General features: G+C 43.5%; 1 protein-coding gene across 1 annotated transcript in view; it reads left to right on the forward strand.

The window, feature by feature from the left end:
- Positions 1-18,021, forward strand: part of LOC140197782 (RNA exonuclease 1 homolog) — a 69,168-nt gene that overhangs the window by 19,555 nt on the left and 31,592 nt on the right. Inside the window, exon 9 of the mRNA XM_072258229.1 lies at positions 11,732-11,869. Coding sequence (XP_072114330.1) covers positions 11,732-11,869 — 138 coding nt within the window. The remainder of the gene's footprint in view (positions 1-11,731; positions 11,870-18,021) is intronic.

The raw sequence follows: 18,021 nt of genomic DNA on the forward strand, positions 1-18,021 counted from the left end.
AAGTGTATAGATGATAGGAGGCATAGATAAGATTACCAGAGATTTATCCCCTAAGACAGAAATGGCTAATACCAGGAATCGTAATTTTAAGGTGATTGAGTAAAGTACAGGGGAGATGTGAAAAGTAAGTTCTTTACAGAGTGGCGAGTGCGTGGAATGCCCGGAAGATACATTAGAGGCTTTTAAGAAAATTTAGATGGGCACATGGATGATAGAAAAATGGAAGACTATGTAGGAGTGAAGAGTTAGATTGATCTTGGGTTAAAAGGTCAGCTCAACATCGTGGGTTGAAGGGCCTGTATTGTAATGTTTTATGTTCTATTAAGTTCCAGTCAGTACTGGAGAAGTTAAAGTCCACCACTATGAAAACATTGTTTGGAGCATATTTCCATCATCTGTGTCCGTGTTTCTCCACCTCCCAATGGCTGTTGGTTATCCTATAGCAACGTTCCATCAGTGTCATTGTACCTTTTTAATTTCTCAGATCCACTCTGATTGCCTCGAAGGATGAGCCCTTAAGTGTGTCCTTTCTGAATACTGGTGGGACATTCTATTGTGTCAATCCTGCAACCCCTCCCCCAACCCATCACCTTTAAAACAGTGAAACCCAGGAACATTAATCTTCCAGTCCTGTCCTTCAGAAAACCAATAGTCTGTACCGCAAGAATATCATATTTTACCTGTATTGATCAAGGCTGCAAGTTCCACCTCATCCATAATTCTCTGTGTTGCGATAAACACATTTCAGCCCATCATTACTTCAGTGTTTAATAGCTTGCCCCTTGCTGTCCTTCCTTTCAATCTTACTTGCCATGCCATCTTACTTGTCCTCAGTCCTGCTTTGCTGCTGTGGCTCTTATCCCCCTGCCATGCTAGACCGTACTGAGTAGCACTAGCAAACCTCCTTAAGGATATTAGTTCCCCTGCAGTTCTGATGTAAACTGTGCTGTTTGTACTAATCCAAGGAGAGCCCGATGATCTATGAATCTGAAGCCCCCCACCCACCCCCGCACTGCTCCTTGGCTATTTATGGATCTGCACAGTTTATCTGTTTCTCACTTCACTGATGTGGTACAGGTCGAAATCCTGAGATTACAACAGATGGAATTACAATTTATATTTCTGCCCAGCCTTCTTTCATCATTTTACAAGGGCTTCATCCCAGCTTTTGCCTCTGTCATTGGTATCTATACAGGAGGCTGTACTTGATCTGGTATCGGGAAGTGAACATGGTCAGGTGTCAGATCTCTCAGTGGGTGAACATTTTGGAGATAAGTAATCACAATTCTATCTCCTTTACCATATCATTGCAAAGGGATGGGAACAGATAAGTTAGGAAAGCATTTAATTGGAGTAAGGGGAAATATGAAGCTATCAGGCAGGAGCTTGGAGGCATAAATTGGGAACAGATGTTCTCAGGGAAATGTACGGAAGAAATGTGGCAAATGTTCAGGGGATATTTGCGTGGCGTTCTGCATAGGTACGTTCCAATGAGAGGGAAAAGGATGATAGGGTACAGGAACCGTGGTGTACAAAGGCTGTCGTAAATCTAGTCGAAAATAAAAGCTTACGAAAGGTTCAAAAAATTAGGTAATGATAGAGATCTAGAAGATTATAAGGCTAGCAGGAAGAAGCTTAAGGAAGAAATTAAGAGAACCAGAAGGGGCCATGAGAAGGCCTTGGCGGACAAGATTAAGGAAAATCACAACGCATTTTACAAGTACGTGAAGAGCAAGAGGATAAGACATGAGAGAATAGGACCAATAAAATGTGTATGGAACCAGAGGAGATAGCAGAGGTACTTAATGAGTACTTTGCTTCGGTATTCACTACAGAAAAGGATCTTGGCGATTGTAGGGATGACTTGCAGCAGACTGAAAAATTTGAGCATATTGACATTAAGAAAGTGGATGTGCTGGAGCTTTTGAAAAGCATCAAGTTGGGTAAGTCACCGGGACTGGAGGAGATGTACCTCAGGCTACTGTCGGAGGCGATGATCATTGCTTCATCAATGGGGACGGGAGAGGTTCTGGAGGGTTGCAGATGTTGTTCCCTTATTCAAGAAAGGGAGTAGAGATAGCCCAGGAAATACAGACCAGTGAGTCTTACTCCAGTGATTGGTAAGTTGATGGAGAAGATCCTGAGAGGCAGTATTTACGAACATTTGGAGAGGCATAATATGATTAGGAATAGTCAGCATGGCTTTGTCAAAGTCAGGTCGTGCCTTACGAGCCTGATTGATTTTTTTTTTTGAGGATGTGACTGAACATGTTGATGAAGGTAGAGCAGTAGATGTCGTGTATATGGATTTCAGCAAGGTATTTAATAAGGTACCCCATGCAAGGCTTATTGAGAAAGTAAGGAGGCATGGGATCCAAGGGGACATTGCTTTGTGGATCCAGAACTGGCTTGCCCACAGAAGGCAAAGATTGGCTGTAGATAGGTAATATTCTGCATGGAGGTTGGTGACCAGTGATGTGTCTCAGGGATCTGTTCTGGGACCCCCTACTCTTGATTTTTATAAGTGACCTGGATAAGGAAGTGGAGGGATGGGTTAGTAAGTTTGCTGATGACACAAAGGTAGGGGCTGTTGTGGATGGTGTGGAGGGCTGTCAGAAGTTACAGCGGGACTTTGATGGGATGCAAAACTGGGCTGAGAAGTGGCATACAGAGTTCAACCCAGATAAGTGTGAGGTAGTTCAAATATGATGGCAGAATATGGTATTAATGGTAAGACTCTTAGTGTGGAGGATCAGAGGGATCTTGTGGTCTGAGTCCATAGGACACTCAAAGCTGCTTCGCAGGTTGACTCTGTGGTTAAGAAGGCATATAGTGCATTGGCCTTCATTAATCGTGGGATTGAGTTTAGGAGCCGAGAGGTAATGTTACAGCTATATAGGACCCTGGTCAGACCCCACTTGGAGTACTGTGCTCAGTTCTGGTCGCCTCACTACAGGAAGGATGTGGAAACTATTGGAAGGGTGCAGAGGAGATTTACAAGGATGGTGCCTGGATTGGGGAGCATGCCTTATGAGAACTCGGCATTTTCTCCTTGGAGCAATGGATGATGAAAGGTGACCTGAATGGGCAAAGTGGCAGATGGAATACAGTGTCAGGAAGTGTATGATCATATACTTCGGTAGAAGGCATACAAGTGTAGACTATTTTCTAAATGGAGAAAATTCAAAACTCCAAGTTACAAAGGGAGTTGGCAGTATTCCCTAAAAGTTAATTTGTAGGTTGAATTGATGGTGAGAAAGGTGAATGCAATGTTAGCATTTGTTTTGAGAGGACTAGAATCTAAAAACAAGGATGTAATGTTGAGGCTTTGAGGTGCTGGTGAGACCTCATTTGGAGTATTGTGAGCAGTTTTGGGCCCCTTATCTTAGAAAAGTGTGGCGAGTGGCCAAGTGGTTAAAGCGTTGGACTAGCGATCTGAAGGTTGTGACTTCAAACCCCAGCTGAGGCAGCGTTTTGTCCTTGAACAAGGCACTTAACCACGTACTGCTCCAGTCCACCCAGCTGAAAATGGGTACCGGCAAAATGCTGGGGGTTGTTAACATTGCGATAGACTGGCGTCCTATCCGGTGGGGGGCGGGGGGGTCTCGTACTCTCAGTTGCTTCATGCTACGGAAACTGGCATAAGCACTGGCCTGATGAGCCTATAAGGCTTAGGACAGACTTTAACTAACTAATCTGAGAAAAGATGTGCTGCCATTGGAGAGGGTCCAGAGGAGGTTCATGAGAATGATCCCAGGAATGAAAGGGCTACCATATCAGGACCGATTGATGGCTCTGGGCCAATACTCACTTGGATTCCGAAGAATCGAGGGGGGTAGGGGAGGGAGCTCTAAAATGATGCCGGTGAACCACGGTGACGTTATGTGGCCTGCAGATAATACTTCTAAATATATTTTTAAATATACTTTTGAATTGTTTTCTCTGCAATCTGCAGCATGTAGTTTCTGTCTAAGCAATGTACTTTTATATCAACTTAATGACCTACAGATTTTATGATCATCTGAAGGACTCGGCAGACCTGGTAGGTATGACACCTTTAAATAGATGACGGTTCATTACTGTGATTGGAAGAGAGGTGGGGGGGGATGAACTCCAAATTAGGCTGAAGGTAGGGGATAAGGCCCCTCTACCCATCTTGTTGGCAAATGTGCAGTCACTTGAGAACAAGATTGAGGACCTGAGGGAATGATTACTGTATCAGAAGGACATGAAGAACTGTTGTGTTCTGTTTGACCAAGGCTTGGCTTCTTCCTGACAGTGGTCAAACTGGAAGGCTTCTTGATTTATTGAATCAGCCAACCTATTGATTTGGAAAAGGCAAAGGGTGGGGAAACTTGGTGCTGCTCCAATGTGGCAGTTTTGTCGAATTTGTGTTTTTCCGACCTTGAACATCTCTCAGTCAGATGCTGTCCTTTCTATTTACCCAGGGAGTTCGCCTCCGGAATCTTGACCACAGTTTACATGCTACCCATGGCCAATGAAAATCAAGCCCATGAGATGCGCATGATGCAGTCTCCAAACAAGAAACAGTCCATCCCAACGCATTTCAGATCATAGTCGGAGATGTCCAACAGGCTTACTTGAAGAAAACTCTGCTCGGTTATCATCAGCATATAGCCTGTAGCACCAGGGGTCCCCACACACTAGAACACTCTTGTATGAAAATAAGGAATGCTTACAGTTCCAAGCATTTTAGAAAATCGGGTCTCTTGGGTGTCCTTCTCTTATTTATGTACAGGCAGAGGCTAAAGAGCAACACTCTGGATATTAGGACAACAAAGAGGTGGTTGTGGAAGGCAGCGGAGCAGCTTTGGGATTGCTTTGAGTCAGTGGACTGGGTCATGTTCAAGGACTCATCTGTGCATGTGAATGAATACATGGTTGTAATGGACTAATAAACAGCTACAGATGAGTGTGTCCCCACAAAATAATTCGAAGTCTTCCCCAATCAGAAGCCCTAGATGAAACATGAATGCCTCTGATCTGGATCTCAGCAGGTTGCGCTTCTTGCGTCTGGTGACCACGAAAGTTACAAGAGGTTGAGGTCAATTTCTGGAAAGCCATCTGACAGGCAAAGTGGCAATTCTGGACTAAACTTGTATCAACGAAGGATGGTTGACAATTGTAGCAGGGCTTGAATGTTATCATCTCTTGTAAAGTTCATCAAATGACAAAGGCGACAGTGGGGCTTTCCTTCCAGATGAGCTCAATGCCTTCTGTGTCCACTTTGACCATCAAAACATGGAGGAACCATCACAAACTCCCACAATTTCTGAAGATCCTGTGATTTCAGTCTAAGGATGTGTGAGCAGCCTTAAGGAGGGTGAACCCACAAAAAGCAACTGGCCTAGATGAGCTCCCTGAGCAAATGGCGATCAACTGGCTGGAGTACTCACTGAGATCTTTAACCTCTCTCTTCGGCAGCCTGTGGTACCAACTTGCTTCAAACAGGCTTCAATTATATTGGTGCCAAAGAAAAGCGTGATGACCTACCTCAATAACAAGCACAGAGTAGCACTTGCATCCACAGTGATTAAGTGTTTTAAGAGCTTGGTGATGAAACATCAGCTCACGCCTGAGGAGTGACTTAGGTCTACTCCCAGTTTTCCTACTGGGAGCAACTGGTCCACAGAAAATGATATTGGCTCTTCACTCAACCCTGGAATATCTGGACAGCAAAGATGCGTACATCAGGATGCACTTTTATCAACTACAGCTCAGCATTCAATACCATCATCCCCTCAAAACTAATCAATAAGCTCCAAGCTTGGCCTCAATATCTCATTGTGCAATTGAATCCTGGATTTTCTCACTTGCAGACTCCAGTTTGTTCAGATTGACAACAACATAATTTCTATCAGCACAAGTGCAGCACAAGTGCAGCACAAGGCTGTGTTTAGCTCCCTGCTCCACAGGCTTTATCCTTATTCCTGTATGGCTAAGCACAGCTCCAATGTCACATTCAAGTTTACTAATGACATCACTGTCATTGGCCAAGTCAAAAGTGGTGATGAATCGGCATATAGGATGAAGATTGAAGACCTGGTTGAGTGGTGCCATAACAACAGCCTCTTACTCAATTTCAGCAAGTCAAAGATTTCATTATTGACTTCATGAGAAGGAAACCAGAGGTCCCTGGGCCATACCTGATCGGAGGATCCGGGGTGGATAGGGTTGACAGCTTTAAATTTCTTGGTGTTATTATTTCAGTGGACCTGTCCTGGGCCCAGCATGTGAATGCAATTACAAAGAAAGTGCAGCAGTGGGAGTCTGTGGAGATTTGGCATGATATTTAAAACTTCGACTAACTTCTATAGATGTTTGTGGAGAATATATGGACTGGTTGCATCAGAGCCTGGTATGGAAACATCAATGCCTTTGGATGGAAAATTCTACAAAACGTAGTGGATACGGTCCAGTGTATTATGAGTAAAGTCCTCCCAACCCTTGAGCACATCTACATGAAATGCTGTCACAGGAAAGCAGCATCTGTCATCAGGGACCCCCACCATAAGAACATGTTCTCTTCTCGCTACTGCCCTCAGGAAGGAGGTACAGGAACCTCAGGATTCGCACCACCAGGTTCAGGACAGTTATTACCCCTCAACCATCAGGTTCTTGAACCAAAGGAGATAACTTCAGTCAATTTCACTTGCCCCATCATTGAGATGTTCTCACAACCAATGTACTCACTTTCAAGGATGCTTCATTTCATATTCTCTATTTATTGCTTATTTACTTATTTATTGGTATTATTTTGTCTTTTTGTATTTCCACAGTTTGTTTTCTGCACTCTGGTTTAATTCCCTGGTTGAGTGTTCTTTTATTAATTCTGTTGTCATTATTATTCTATAGATTTATTGAGTATGCCTACAAGAAAATAACTCAGTGTTATATATGGTGACATATATGTACTTGTGAAAAGTATTTACCTCCCCCTTTTCATTTTTATTGTTTTACAGCATTAAATCAGTGGATTTAATTTGGCTTTTTTGACACTTATCAACAGAACAGACTATTGTGTCAAAGTGAAAGCCAGTTTCTAAAAATTAATTACATTTATTAAATGCAAAATAATTGGTTGCATGAGTATTCAACCCCTTCAAGTCAGTATTTAGTAGATGCTCCTTTGGCTGCAATTACAGCCTTGAGTCTGTGTGGATAGGTCTCTATCAGCTTTGCACTGCAATTTTTCCCCATTCTTCTTTACAAAACTGTTTAAGGTCTGTCACATTCATGGGGATCATGCGTGAACAGCCCTTTTGAAGTCCAGCCGCAAATTCTCGATTGACTTGAGGTCTGGACTCGGGCCACTCCAGGACATTAACTTTGTTGTTCTTAAACCATTCCTGTGTAGCTTTGGCTTTATACTTTGGGTAATTGTCTTGCTGGAAAACAACTTAGTTGCAGTTCTCTTGCAGACTGCATCAGGTTTTCCTCCAGAATTTCCCTGTATTTTGCTGCATTCATTTTACCCTCTGCAGCAGGTCTTGGAGAGCCTGTTATGTAGTGAAGCATCCCTATAGCATGATGCAGCTGCCACCATGCTTCATGGTAGGGATGTTGTGTTTTTGATGATGCGTGGTGTTTGGCTTATGCCAAAAACTGCATGTAGTCTGATGGCCAAAAAGCTCAATAGTGGTTTCATCAGACCATAGGACATTCTTCAGCTGACTTCAGAGTCTTGCACAAACTCTAGTCGAGATTTCATGTGAGGTTTCCCCCCCAACAGAGGCTTTCTATTTGCCGCTCTCCCATAAAGCTATGATTGGTGAAACACCTGAGCAACAGTTGTTGTATGCACAGCCTTTCTCATCTCAACCGTTGAAGCTTTTAACTCCTGTAGAGTTGTTAGAGGTCTCTTGGTGGCCTCCCTCACTCACACCCTTCTTGGTCACACAGTATTTGAGGACGGCCTGCTCTATACAGATTTACAGCTGTGCCATATTCTTTCCATTTCTTGTTGATTGACAACTGTACTCCAAGGGATATTCAGTGACTTGGAAGTTTTCTTATATCCATCTCCTGACTTGTGCTTTTCAATAACTTTTTTTGTGGAGTTGATTGGAGTGTTCTCTTGTCTTCATGGTGTAGTTTTTGCCAGGATAATGACTCACCAGCATTTGTATTTTTATTGCAATCAATTGAAACACCTTTACTGTATACAGTACTAGTGATCTCCATTTAATGAATTATGTGACTTCTCAAACCAGTTGGCTGCACCAGTGATGATTGGGTGTGTCCTACTCAAGGGGCTGAATGCTTAGTTTTGTTTTATATTTGTAATTAATTTAGATCACTTTTTAAAGATCTGTTTTTTCTTTGACACCAAGGAGTCTTTTTCTGTTGATCAGTGTCCAAAAAGCCAAATTAAATCCACTGTTCAATGTTGTAAAATAATAAAATGTGAAGACTTCCGGGGGGGGGGGGGGAGAGGTGTGAATACTCTTTATAAGTACTGTTTACTTTGAAATTTGCTTCGATCTTTGGATCTCATTCAAACCCATCAAATGTTGAAAGATCTCCATGGAGTGGATATGGAGAGGATGTTTCCTATGGCGAAGGAGTCTAGGACTAGAGGCCACAGCCTTAGAATAGAGATGAGGAAGAGTTTTTCGCCAGGGAGTGGTTAATCTGTGAAATTTGTGGCCAAGTCTTTGGGTATATTTAGGGCAGAATTGATTGTTATTGATTGGCCAAGGCATGAAGGGTTATGGGGAGAAGGGAGGAGATTGGGGCTAAGAGGGAATTGGATCAGCCTTGATGAAATGGCAGAGCAGATGCTCATTTCTTGTGGAACCCTTCTCTGCCTGTCTACTCTGCTTACTACATTTGGAAATCACCTATCTGTCTGTAGATTGTGCCTGAGGTGTGGCTATCTCACTAAAGTGCTCACCTACGATGACACCCATCTCCAGGAAGATCCTGGGTGTATCCAACTCCAGCTCCAGTTCCTTGACTCAGTTTGTCAGGAGTTGCAACTTGGAGATGGTGCCAATAAGTGGCGAGGTTTTGTATGCAACTCTGGAAATCATTGTATATTCCCATTTAGGATTATAACTGAAATCCATGGTCACAGCCCGTGGTACTTCAGTAAGCAGCACCGTTGTAAGAAGTTTATAGAATCTATCGATACTCAAAATCGATAGATCCTGGACTGCAGATTCGGGTTGCAAGTTCAGTTCCCTTTTAAGAAAATGGAAGTGCAGAAGCTGAGCTGGAATGAAGGTACAGTACCATTCAAATGCTGAAACCTTAGGTCCTCTCCTCTTCTCTCCCCCCCCCCCCCCCACACCCCACTCCTGCAGGTGAATGTGTTGTCTCTGGGAAATAAAACTGAATACTTCAGAGGGTACCAGAGTGCCATCAGGGACTGCTGTGTACTTTGCTTCATAGGAACATGGCTATCCCCCCGCTATTTTGGATGCAGTACTGCAGATCAATGGCTTCACGATTCTCTGTAACCAAGACAGCTCAGTCTTTTAATGGTAGTGGAAGTGGAGCATACTTTATGATGAACTCATTGTGGTCCACAGGTGTGGTGGTTCTCTCTGTCCTGCTCACCAGACCTGGAACATCTAGTGGTCAAATGTCTTCCACTTTAATCAGTTGAGAGTTTTCCACCATCATCCTAGTATCTGTGTACAGTCCTCCGGCCAATATCAGGCAGGCCTTGGTGGAGCTGAACGCTGCAATCAGCAGTTATGAAACCCTGATGTTTTTCCTGTCATTGTGGGTATTTCAATCAGGCTAGCCTGATGTGGGCTTTGAATAACTACCACCAATATATCATGTGTGGAACCAGTAGAGACTATACACTGGGCCACTGTTATGCCACCAAGAGCACTTACTGTACCACCCCACACCCACCTCTTGGAATGTCAGATCACCTGGCTGTACTCCTACACTCAGCTTGTAGGGAGAGACTAAAGACAGCAGCATCGGTTGTGAGGATCAAGGAGGTATAGTCAAGGGAGGCAGAGGAGTGCTTATAGGACTGCTTTCAGTTTGTGGACTGAACAATATTCAGGGATACATCTTTGAATCTGACTACATCACAATTGTCACTGACATAATCAGGATGATTGTGTGCCTTCGAGAACATACTGGACATACCCAAACCAAAAGCTGTGAATGAACCAGGAGATCGTAGTCTGCTAAGGGCTAATTTACGGCATTTAGAGCTAGTGATCCAAGAATAAGAAAGAAGTTCGGTACAACCTGCAGAAGGCTTTTTTTAAGAGTTGGAAAAAAAAAACAATTTCAAATGAGGTTAGACGAAAATGGATACATGTCAGCTCTGGAAGGTTTTGCAGGCTATTTTCACTTGTAAAGCAAAACCTGATTTTGTTTAATAGCTGTAACATTTCACTTCCAGATGAGCTCAACGCCTTTTAGGCATGCATTGAAAGGGAGAATAAAACTACACCTGTGCAAATCCCTGCAGCATTTGGTGACCCTTTGATTGTTGTATTGGAGGCCCGACATCAGAACATCTTTCAAGAGAGTGATGCCTTGCGAGGCGCTGGGGCCTGATGTTGTACTTGGAACTATGCTGTCTAACTGGTGGGAATGTCAAGGACAGTTTGCAATCCTAGGGAGAAAGAAAAAGGGGAGGGGGGAAAAACCAGAGGATGGGCAAGGGGTATAGTGAGGGGGACAGGGAGAAAAAGGGGAGAGAGAAAAAGAATGTGTGTATATAAATAAATAACAGATAGGGTACGACGGGGAGGTGGGGCATTTGTGGAAGTTAGAGAAATCAATGTTCATGCCATCAGGTTGGAGGCTACCCAGACGGAATATAAGGTGTTGTTTCTCCAACCTGAGTGTGGCCTGATCTTTAGTAGAGGAGGCCGTAGATAGACATATCAGAATGGAAATGGGACATGGAATTAAAATGTGTGGCCACTGATAGATCCTGCTTCTCTGGCGGACAGAGCCTCCTACGCTTTTTCTTTCTCCCTAGGCCTCCTGTCCCATGATCCTCTCATATCCCTTTTGCTAATCAACTGTCCAGCTCTTGGCTCAATCCCTCCCCCTCCTGTCTTCACCTATCATTTCGGATCGCCCTCCCCCTCCCACTTTCAAATCTCTTACTAGCTCTTCTTTCAGTTAGTCCTGACGAAGGGTCTCGGCCCGAAACGTCGACTGTACCTCTTCCTAGAGATGCTGCCTGGCCTGCTGCGTTCACCAGCAACTTATATGCTTGTTGCTTGAAATTCCAGCATCTGCAGATTTCCTCGTGTTTGCTTACATAATGCTGTTCTGGCTGATGTGCTGTTTTATGTAATTCTGTCCCAGTTCTGCATTTAAATATAAATTTTCGTTTGCCATCGCTTGAAGTGACAGACCAGATTCTGTTCTGCAGCAGCTGCCTGTTACAGAAACAACCTCAATTTATCAAGTGTGGTTGAAACCTGGATTGCTTAGTTTGGTGTCCTTCAAATGGAATTAATTGGCCATGTTGCTCAATGTGATCATTTGTTGAATTGGCAAAGTAATTACTGTTCACTTTTTTTTGTTTTTTGAAAGCAGAACGACTTGCTGCTTTAATTGTCTGGATCTTTCAGCAGTTTGGATGCCAGGCACAAAAGTCTGGTTTAAAGATGCTAATACAGAAATAGAATCAGTATTTTATGTCTGTAGTAACTCTTGTAAATAATTTGTATTGCACTCCCAGTTTGGACTATTCCCTTTAAATCTTTTACAGGTGCTGCCCTTTACAGAGCACTCAAAGCTTATGTCTTAAGTGAAGATCAGCTCAGGAATGGATATCCTCATGCCACCCCTGACAAACCAGGCACTGCTGTGTTGTTTAATGATGAAGCAAAGAAATGCCTTGCTGACTGTGAGTTAACATTCGTTTCGTTTCTTCATTGTCTAAAATTGATTTATAAGTGTAGTGCTACTTGCATTCTTTTGAGTGGCGTGTTTAAAGGTGAAGGGCGTGCAGTGTGGGGCATGGTAATAATCGAAGGCATGTTGAGACCAAGATAAAAGTGGTTTTGAATCTATTGAAGAAAATATCAAGTTGGTCAGGCCCCAGGACTTGAAGGAATCTAACTAAGTTATTGAGAGAGGCAAAAAAGAGATTGCTTGGGCCTCGAGAGAGATCTTCCTATCCTTTCTATCCACAGAAAGGGTCTTGGGTGATTGGAGAGTTGACCGTGTTTGTTTAATCAAGGAGTAAAGTAGGAAATTATAGGCTGGTGATGCCCTAAACTGCGTTCAGAAAGCTATTAAAGATAATTTGCAGGCAAGGATTTACTTACATTTAGAAAAACGTGGGCTTATTCGACTCTGAGTGGGACAGGTCATGTCTGATGAACTAGACTGAGCTTTTTGAGGTGACAAAGATGGTCGGTGATTGGTGGTGGATGTTGTCTACGTGGACTTTAGTAAGGCATCTCACAAGTTCCATCATGGTAGGCTGATCCAGGAGGTTAAGATGTATAGGCTCCATGGTAGCCCAATAGATTGGATTCAGGTTTGGCTTGCGTAGGTGTTATTCTGACTGAAGTCTTGGAGGTGAGGGGCATAGTTAATGTGAACGCTCTTTTCCCAGGGAATGAAAATCAAGAATTAGAGGGCATGCCTTTAAGAGTAGAGGGGAAAGTTTTAAAAGGGAGCCAAGGGGCAACTTTCCTCGTAGAGGGCGGTAAGTATATGGAATGAGCTGCGGAAAAAGTGGTTGAGGCAGTTACAATAACATGCTTCAGTAAGGTTAAGAGGGATGTGAGCTAAACTCGGGTGAATGGATATAACTTGGATGAGCACCTGAGTCAGCATGGACCAGTTAGGCCAAGGGCCTGTTTCCGTGCTGTGTGACAGTGTCTGTGACCAATAGTATTTTAAAGTTGAGACCTCTGACTGTAGCGAAAAAGTAGATGGTCTGATAAGTTTGCAGATGAAACCAAAATTGGTGGAATTTAGTAGTGGGAAAAGTTGTCAAATGATATAGATCAATTGCAGATATGGTGGAAAAATGGCAGATTAAGTTTAATCCAAGCAAATTAGGCCAAATGTAAGGAATGAGAGTACAGTTCATGGCAGGAGATTTCAAGCATTGAGATACAGGGGAATCTTGAGGTCCATGTTCATAGTTCACTGAAAGTGGGAAGCAGATGGATAAGACAGTAAGGAAAGCATATGGCACGCTTGCCTTTGTCAGTTGAGGCAGTGAGTACAAATCAGGAACTCGTGTTGCAGCTGTATAAAACTTTTTGCTTGGGTTACATTTGGAATATTGTGTGCAGTTTTGGTTGCCCGATACAGGAAAGATGATGAAGGGTCTTGGCCCGAAATGTTGACTGTTAACTCTCTTGCATAGCTGCTGCCTGGCCCGTTGAGTTCCTCCAGCTTTTTGTGCGTGTTAACAGGGAAGATGTGAGGCTACTGAAATTCACAAGGACGCTGCTTAGATTGGAGAATGAGCTGTAATAAGGGTTTGGAGTGTTAGAGGCAGATGGGATTCTGATAGGGGTTCATAAAATTGTAAGAGGCATAGATGGGGTAGATGGCAAGAATTTTTTCCTCAGTATAAATTCAAATGCTCAAGGACACAGCTTTAATGTGGGGGTGGGGGTGGTTCCATTGTGGTAAGTGCCTGGAATGTACTGCCAAGGATGATAGCAGTAGAAAATAGTGGCACCAGAGGCATTTAGATACACAGGTGACCACACAGAATATGGAGGGATAGGAATTGTATGCTGGCAGACAGGTTTATTTTTTTAAAATAAGTTTTGTTTTATTTTGGAGATACAGCGCTGGATAGGCCTTTCTGGCCCTTTGAACCGTGCCTACCCCCCCCATCCCCTCCCCAGCAGCACCTGTTTTTTTTTGAAAAAATCTTGGTCTAATCATAGAACAATTTACAATTAACCTAATATCTTTGGACTGTGGAAGGAAATTGGAGCACCTGGAGGAAACCAACTACTTTGACGGGGAGGACATCGAGATTCCTTTTCGATGATGTCAGAATTGAACTCTGAACTCTGTCTCTTGGTGTAATAGCGTCACACTCACCACTACACAGCCGTGGCACCCAGTCAGTTAAATCATAGTTGGCAACAGACATGATGTGTTCTAAAATATCATCCATTCCAATACTTAAGTCATAGAGAAGTACAGCACAGAAACAAGCCCTTTAGCTCATCTAGACTGTGCCAAACAGTTATTCTTTATAGTCCCGTTGACTTGCTCCTGGACCAGAGCACTCTGTGTCCTATCCATCTATATACCTATTCAAACTTCTCTTAAATTTTGCGACTGACCCCACAGCAACCACTTCCACTGGTAGTTCATTCCACATTCACACTGAGTGAAGAAGTTCCCCTTAAATATTTTAACTTTAACCCTTAACCTATGACTGCTAGTTCTAGCAGGCTTTGCATGGGACATGTAGTATCTCAGACATCCCACCCTGCAAAAACTCATTTTAGGGAGGTAGCACCATCAATTTGCAGGAGGCTCCCGGGAGAGGTGGGATGTCTGCAATAGTGTAGCTCCTTAGCAGATAGCCAGCTAGTTTAAATAACATTAGCTATGTTAATAATGAATGACACCTGTTAAACTCACCTCAACATGTCTTTTACAGTCATTTAACCCACCATGGGCAATAGAAGAGTCACTGTTGCAAACAGTGCAGTGAGCAACACTGTCATTATTTTGACCCCTATTAGGCAGGGGTACACTTTAGTGTTGTTTGGGGTGACATATGTTTTATATTTTCTGTTTTTGGAACACTCTGCCACTGACTTTTTTTGGAACTCTCTCGCTCTTGCACTTGCTCTTTCGCCCATGGTTGCTCTCTCTCGCACTTGCTTTCTCGCCCGTGGTCGCTCTCACTCGCGCTTGCTCTCTTGCTCTTGCTCTCTCTCTCGTGGTCACTCTCACTTGCTTTCTCTTGCGCTCACTCTCTCGCTCTTTCTCGTGCGTTCTCTCACGCTCGCTCTCAAAAAAATCAATTTCCGGGACATTGTATATAATTTGCGGGCATCAGGGACCCACTATTAATATGCGGGAGACTCCGGGAACTTCCGGAAGAGGTGGGATGTCTGGTATTTTGACTGCGTTTATTTTTGAGGTGGTGATGAAGGTGATTGGTGAAGGCAAAGGTTTGAGTGCTGTCTACATGGATTTTAGGTAGGATCCATATGGTAGCCTTCATCAAGAAGATTTGTCAATGGCTTGGCTATTTGAGTTGGAGTTAGAGTTGACTTCTCCATAGGAGAGTGAGGGTAGTGTTTGATGGGACTTATTTTAGCTGAAGGTTTGCTGAGATCTGTAAGGGGTTTGTGGTATAAATGACCTGGATGAAGGGGTTAGATGGGTCATTAAGTTTGCATACAATCCAAAGATTGGTCATGCTGTGAAGTGTGTAGAGGATTATGAAGGATACAGTGGCATTTAGGTCATTTGCAGTTATGGGCAAAGAAATTGGTGGGGTTGAAACTGGTCAAATGTGAGAGTTCGTTCTTCCAGGGCACCATCAATAAGGTGACTCATTCAAGCATCAAATATTCCTATTTTAGACTGCTACAGCTGAAAATCACAGCTACTTCTATGAACTGTCGAGTTAGTAACATCATTTTACGGCAATTAAAAAATATATTGCCACTCGAAGTTGATGAAACTTGGATTCTGTTTGCTGGTGCAGTTCCCCTTTAAAAGAGCGGAAGAGAGAATGCCACTGTGGTTTAAAAGTTCATCTACGACTACGTGGCTTTTGACTTCCAGTACTGACCATCTTGTTCGCAAACGTGCGGGTGCTAGTCAATGAAATCCAAGATCTCGGGGCTAGAATGCTGTACCAGATGGACATTAAAAACTTGTGTTTTTTTTTTGCTTCATGGGATCTTGGATGTCTCCCACCATTCTGGCCCAGTGATACAGCTTGATGGCTTCACAGTTCACCAAGATGGGACTGCTGAGTCTTTCAAAGGCAGAGGAGGTGGAGTACGCTTAAGGATCAACTCCTTGTGCTATACAAATGTTGTGGTACTGTCCTAGTCCTGCTTACCCAACCTGTCATCCGTATTATCTGCTATGGTAGATTTCAGCCATCATCTTGTTAGCAGTGTACATCCCACCTCAGGCCAGTGTCAAACAGGCTGTAAACAAACTCAGCGATGTAACAATCAGGCATGAAACAGTGCATCCTGATGCCTTCCCCATCATTTTGAGGGATTTTAACCAGGTCAGCTTGAAAAAGTCTCTAAATAATTATTACTAACAAACCACTTGTAGAATCAGAGGAACCAACACTGGACCACTGTTACACTGCCATCAAGAGCGCTTGCTGTACCATCCCATGCCTGCACTTGGGGAAAGTCTGATCACTTGGCTATATTTCTACACCCTGGGTAGAGGCAGACACTGAAGACAGTAGCACCAGTAGCGAGGACCAAGAAGCCATGGCCAAGGGAGGCACAGGAGCACTTACAGGACTGCTTTGAATCATGGACTGGACTGTATTTGGGATTCGTCTGCGAGTCTGTGTATGCCAGGACTGTCAATGACTTAATTCAAACTTGTGTGAATGAGTATGTGCTGATTAGAGTATACTGGACATGCCCAAATCAAAAGTTTTGGGTGAACCAGGAGGTTCATACTCTGAGGGACAGATTTGTGGCATTCAAGTCTGATGACCCAGCACTATATAAGAAAACCAGGTACGACTTGGAGGGCTAACTCAAGGAACAAGTCCTTTGCAGGTTGCAGGCAGAAATGGATGTACATCAACTCTGCAGGCTAGGCAAGCCATTACTTCCTACAAATTGAAACCTAACATGAATGACTGTGATGCTTCACCCCCAGATGAGCTCAAAGCCTTTTATGCTGCCTTTGAAAGGGAGAATATAACTGGAGCTGTGAGGATCCCTGCAGCACTCAGTCACCCTGTGATCTGTCTTTCAAGAGGGTGAACCCTCGCAAGGCAACAGGCCCTGACAGTGTACCTGTTAGGGCTCTGAAAATCTGTGTCAACCAACCGTTGGGTGTGTTCAAAGACATTTTTAATCTTTCAGAAGTTCTCACCAGCTTCAAAAAATCATACCAGTGCCTACCATAGGTGCAGGGTGAGCTGCCTTAACAACTATCATCCAGTAGCACTTGCATCTACGGTGACGAACTGCTTTGAGAAGTTGGTTATGGCTAGAATTAGCTCCTGCAGATGCAATCTTATTGGCTGTTCGTAGTTTGGATCACCTGGATAATGTCAGCATGCTGTTTATTGACTATAGGTCAGTGTTTAACCCTGTCATTCCTATAGTTCTGATCGGGAAAAACCTGGCCTCTGTACCTCCTTCTGCAGCTGGATCCTCGATGCCTAACTGGAAGACCACAACCTGTGCAGATCAGAAGTAATATCTCCACCTTACTGTCAATCTACGCTGATGCATCTTGGACGTGTGCTTATCCCACTGCTCCACTCTCTCCACACCCGTGACTGTGTGGATAGGCACAGCTCAAAGGCCATCTATAAATCTGCTGACGACACAACTATTGTTGGCAGAATTTCAGATGGTGACGAGAAAGCGTACGGGAGCTGTGGGGTGTCGCAGCAAAAACCTTGCACTTTTTTTTTGCCACAAAGACAACAAATTTCATGATTTATGCCAGTAGTATTAAATCTGATTGAGAAGATCAAATGTAAAAGGATAGTACTCCATTAATGGCATGTCATTGAGGTCCAAGTGCACAGGTCGATAGGGTAGTAAAGGAGGCATATGTCATGCTTGCTTTTATTAGTTGAGGCACTGATCATCGTCGGACACAATAGACAACCACTATCCAGCTTGGGGAATGGGTGAAGTGATTACTGTACCTTTGGCGATGATCTTTGTGTCCTCACTGGCCACAGGAGTACCAGAAGATTGAAGGGTGGCAAGTGATATTACTCGTTGGAGAAAGGTAATATATTTAATCCTGTGAATTGTAGATCAGTGAGTCTTGTGTCAGTGCCGGCAAAACTGTTAGAGAGCATTCTTAGAGACGGTA

This window comes from Mobula birostris, chromosome 5, assembly GCF_030028105.1.
Source record: "Mobula birostris isolate sMobBir1 chromosome 5, sMobBir1.hap1, whole genome shotgun sequence".
NCBI classification, from domain to species: Eukaryota; Metazoa; Chordata; class Chondrichthyes; order Myliobatiformes; family Myliobatidae; genus Mobula; species Mobula birostris.